The sequence below is a fragment of the Alosa alosa genome, chromosome 24 (assembly GCF_017589495.1).
Source record: "Alosa alosa isolate M-15738 ecotype Scorff River chromosome 24, AALO_Geno_1.1, whole genome shotgun sequence".
Classification (NCBI taxonomy): Eukaryota; Metazoa; Chordata; class Actinopteri; order Clupeiformes; family Clupeidae; genus Alosa; species Alosa alosa.
In genome coordinates, this window is record NC_063212.1 from 3,777,329 (window position 1) to 3,782,371 (window position 5,043).

A 5,043-nucleotide genomic window follows, 5' to 3' on the forward strand; every position below is an offset into this window, starting at 1 on the left:
CAAGTTGTTACTGGTGACAACGGCCTCCTAGAGGCACGGCGACTCGGTACAGCGAGGGCAGCTCGGGCAGCAATGTTGGTGCGAGACAATGTTAAGACATTTTTCCAAACACAGCAAGGTGCAGTGCCATGGCAAGATAGAGTTGTGCGCAGAGGTAGCCTATATTGCCTTCAAACCTGCCACACCAAAAAGTAGGCCTATGGAGCAAAAACCTGTAAATATGACGTGTCAATAAAAGTATAGAAGCAACTCTTTGTCTTCAGAACATGTTCATTATATGTCATATTATGATAACGCATTATGTCCGGGCCAGGCAAGCAAATCTCACCTCGATCAACAAAGTGTCAATGGGGACTTTCGATGTTTTAGTTCAGCGTTGTTCAGGAATAGGTGATAATGACTGCACCTGCAACCGGAGGTAGTCTGAGCTACATTCCCTTTATTATTATGATAACGCATTATGTCCGGGCCAGGCAAGAATGCACCTCGATCAACAAAGTGTTAATGGGGACTTTCAATGTTTTAGTTCAGCGTTGTTCAGGAATAGGTGATAATGACTGTCCCTGCCTCAGTCATTGCAAGCGCCTCTGATTGATTAATCACCACTAGGTGGATACTGTTTTTAGAATTGATTTAGATTAAGTGTTAGTTAGTATAATTTGTATTTTAGTATATTTAGCATATTCTTTATCTTCTACTGTCCTTATTGCTTAGTTGTTGTTTTTTTCATATTATATACTTTAATTAATCTTTCTGCTGTTAAAGAATGTGTTTGTGTTGTCTGTATGCTGCTGAGACCTTGAATTTCACCTGGGGATCAATAAAGTATCTATCTATCTATCTATCTATCTATCTATCTATCTATCTATCTATCTTCCAGTTAACTTTCACTTTGAATATACATGCCACTAGCAGTCAAAAAGTCACTTTTAGAAGGGAACTTTTATTCTGAATACATCTTCCCTTGAAAGAGCACATTTTACCAATCAGTTAAAGAAAGTAAAGGGATTATTGCAAGTAACAAGATTATCAGTGAGTGTTTTGAGTGGAGTGCAATGGATTCAAAACAATTTTTAATCAGTACACCTGAGAAATAGTATGGCTGCTTACACAAGGGACCACATTGTGTCAGTGCAATGGCAAGTTGCACCATATTTCTTTCACAATGAGAAGAGGGATTTTGACTTCTAGAACCTTGGGCTTACTAAAAGACCCTGTTTATATTTGTTTTCTGCTCATCTGATCAAAAATGGTCAGTTCTAGATACAAGGGTAACCACCAAGACGCATTCTGATCTGATCACTCCATCCACTTGCCGGGGTGGTTAGAAACACATGTGACCACATATCCTTGGTAGGGGAAACTAATGTCTTCTGATATATCCCCTACAATGGCACCTCTAATCAATGTGAAGGCAGTAAGTAAGGCATAATGAATTGTCTGCCGGTCAGTATCGGAAAATAAGTCTCAACAGTGTGAACAGGACCCGGATGCAAAGCAGAGAACTACTTACAAAATAATATTACAGACATGAGTCAGAAGCACAAAACTTGTTGCCATTGGCAGCAGTCGTTAATTTTTGCAGCTCAAATAAAATAAATTTCACGTCCATTCATGTCAGTGGAATTTTCAGCAGCATTCCGAAGAGCTGTATAATAATGGAATCTGTAGGTGCCTGCATACTGCCCCAACAAACGCCCACAAGTATCAACAGATGGGCTGGTGTGCACTCAGTTTTTTTATGTTGTTTTGTTGGATAGAATTGTTTGAGTATCACTCTTCTTAAGTCAGTCTTATCAATTACTGTCTAGCCAGTGTGGAACTGGAAGTTGTTTTTCTGAACATTCTAAAAACTGCAACCAACAACTGCAACCTACAACTGCCAACTATAGTATGTAAGGGCTTGTTGGGGCTTTGTTTGGGCAGTGTGCAGATGACTATTTGACTACCTAGCTGTAGACTTTGGATATACTAAATGATCTCAGCTGACCACTTCAGACAAAATTACCCAAAACACATTCTAAAAACTAATGTAAACAGGCCCATTTAGCACTAATTTCCCTAACAATTAACAACCTCAGTGATCCCTTCCCAGTCACAGGCTTTATAACAATGATACCTTATTCTTCTGCATGTCATTTTTGAGGTCATAGTCAATGCGTGATATGAGGTGAGCGTGGAATCCTGCTAGGGCGAAAAGGACCGGCGTGGTGGCAGAGGCTCCAAATGGATCAACATGCCACGAGAAGCGTGGCCGAACTCCAAAGGTCTCATACAGGAAGCCATGGCCCTCTGAAGGGAAGAAGCAAGTGTTTATAGATGCAGAACTGAATCACTAGTATTTGCATGAATTGATCTGCAAGTCAGATTTATGGAGTTACCAAAAGGCCATGAGTATCAGTGACATATATGTTAATGAATGTACTGTTATGTTTCACTGCGAGAGAAAGTTCTGATGACTAATAATTTACCATTTTTGCTCAGGAACGATATCACTTTACCTGTCAGCTGAAGGATGGCATCATCTAGGTCCGTGACAGCCTCATCATGCATCACCTGACCGCCAATAATGAACTCCAGACGACCATCTTGTAAAAGCTGTCTAACCTAAGAGGAATTAGTATAGATGTTGTTAACAGGGGTATGCTTAGGCTGCCACTAAACTAAGGCAGCCTGAAAACAGACCACATACAATATTTCAGAGAATGTGGTGAAGGGACTATGAGGGCAATTAATCAAATAATTCAATTCATGGTCAGTTATGACTTCCAAAGATTATGAAGGGAAAAAAACACAATCTAAATAAAAGATGATTTAGATCCATCACCTCTTGCAACATTGCACACTTTGTCTTGACTTAAATCCTTTGCTTTACAGCAATAACTGTTGGAGGTTGTTGTAGGCAAATTGTTTGTATATACAAATTGTATATAACACATTCTACTGCTCTTCATACTATTCATCCTGCACATACACTTATTCTTACTACTCTAATAATGTTATTGTTTCTGCACTGCATATTGTTACCACACTGCACATAGCTGTACATACTGTGCATAGCTGTCTATATGGTTCATACTGAATATCCATTCTGTTTTTCTTATAATATATTCTGTTACTACACTGCAACTATATTATTTCTACTACTGTTATAATATTACTGCTACTACACTGCACATATTTATATTTCATTTATATTACTGTAAATCACCTACACTGCACTATCCTGTCTATGCACCACCTGTCTATACTTTGTAGCCTACATCATATTGCACTTTTCTGCACTTTTGGTTAGACGCAAACTGCATGTCGTTGTCTTTGTAAGCTTTGTAGGCACTTCTGTATAACAGAATATTCATCATTTGTATTACAGAGGCGTCACATACATCAATGGAGACACAGGTTTGCTTCATACTTGCTGCTTATGTTTTTCACTGGCCACTGTGTCCCACCAAATGCGGAAGAACTCCTGCTCCACAGCTATGAACTTTCGATGCTTCACGCGTGACAGCTCCTCTACCATGGTAGTATAGACATTTGCCGCGTAAGCATGCATACTCTCCTACATTAAAAGGAAGCTTGTTAACGGAAAGACGCTTTATGTTGTTATTATTTCAGATAAGTTCACAATCATGCAAGGAACTGGGCAACAGCAGCGGGCGGCCGGTGATGATGATATTATGTCTATGTCTGTTATCTGTTAACCAGCCAAATAAATTAGTTCGTTTCGTTTACCTGAACAGTGTACACCCAACCGACATCCATATGACTGTGTGGAATGACAAAGGTCTGAATTGGACTCGCCACATTTTCGGCTACTGTTAGTGTAAAGTAAAGCAGGCCTATAAAAGTAAAACTAAAATGAAGCAGCATTTTCCCCTCCAGCAAGCAAGCAAGACATAAAACTTTTGTTTACAGCGATGTGACTGTCACGTTGTTTTCCCACACCCCTCAACTACAGTGAGAGAGTCCAAAGTCTAAACGCAAAATGAGGGCCTTTCGCCTTTTTGGTATTCGCCATTTACCTTTCAACAAAATAGTTTAACCTCATAATCCCCTTAATGGATCTAAAATAAGTTTTATTTGGCCTACATCACATTACAGCTGGGGGGGAGTTCATGGGTCTTTATAATCGGAGCCGTATACGTGATTATTTTGATTATCATTATTTCATATGATTGTTTTCTGGTAAGGTATAGCAGAAAGCAGACAGGCATTGAAACTATCATCTTTATTCCTTTATGTAGCATTTGCATTTGCACCCATTTTGCATTGGGTCAACTTGCTTGCGTAGAAGATCCAAATCTTCAGTGTGTGAAAAGATGGAAGGAGTTTAACCGCCTGTTGTAGCCTACCCCCATCCACATGTATTCACTTTTTTTTTCATTTGTTTCATTTCTTATTAACTTCATGGTGAGTACACTTGTTTTTGTGCTTTGTTAAATATTCACACTCTGATAAATAGTTTGACATCCTTTGAAATGGTAGTTACAAGAGGGAATAGGCCTGATAGATATTGTAGCTTTCTACAATGGTAAATGTTTTTGTGTTACAACTGATCAGAATCATATCTGATATCATCTCGTGTTTAGGGAGTTTTCTCCAGTGACTCGCCAAAGATTGTTAAGGCGGAGCAAGATACTTCGTCGTAGTTCATGTCTATGGGCGCGAAATGGGGATCGAATCCTGTCTGCATAAAGAGGCGTGTCGATGACGTATTGATGAGCATACGTTGCAACCGGCCAACAGCAGCGGCATAAATAACCGGCGCACACCTGATATAAAGTCGTACCTGTACCTGAAATGTTCAGAAGGGTTTGAGGATCATGAAAACGTGCCCGAAATTCACATTCCTAACTCTATAGAACCAAGACCTTTGAGCTATGCCCATAGACTTCAATGGAGCAGTCGCTGCCTCTGCTCTGCATAAAGGGGGATTTTGACCCCCCCCCCCCTCGTGCAATCCGGGTTCCCGGAAGTGGCTCCTGATGAAATATCTTGCTCCGCCTTAACAATCTTTGGACTCGCTCTCTTTGCGTTCAG

The 5,043-nt window shown here is 40.0% G+C and overlaps 1 protein-coding gene across 2 annotated transcripts in view; it reads right to left on the reverse strand.

Annotated features, from left to right (window-relative positions):
• The window catches only part of man2b2 (mannosidase, alpha, class 2B, member 2), a 40,004-nt gene extending 36,063 nt beyond the window's left edge, over positions 1-3,941 (reverse strand). Inside the window, exons 1-4 of one of the 2 annotated variants that reach the window (XM_048236207.1) lie at positions 3,736-3,941; positions 3,416-3,562; positions 2,502-2,607; positions 2,120-2,292 (exon numbers count right to left, since the gene is read on the reverse strand). In XM_048236207.1, coding sequence (XP_048092164.1) covers positions 2,120-2,292; positions 2,502-2,607; positions 3,416-3,562; positions 3,736-3,873 — 564 coding nt within the window. In that variant the 5' untranslated portion in view covers positions 3,874-3,941. Of the gene's footprint in view, positions 1-2,119; positions 2,293-2,501; positions 2,608-3,386; positions 3,563-3,735 lie in introns of those variants that run through there. The other variant, XM_048236208.1, reaches the window with a different exon arrangement.
• Between the last annotated feature and the right edge of the window lie 1,102 nt (positions 3,942-5,043).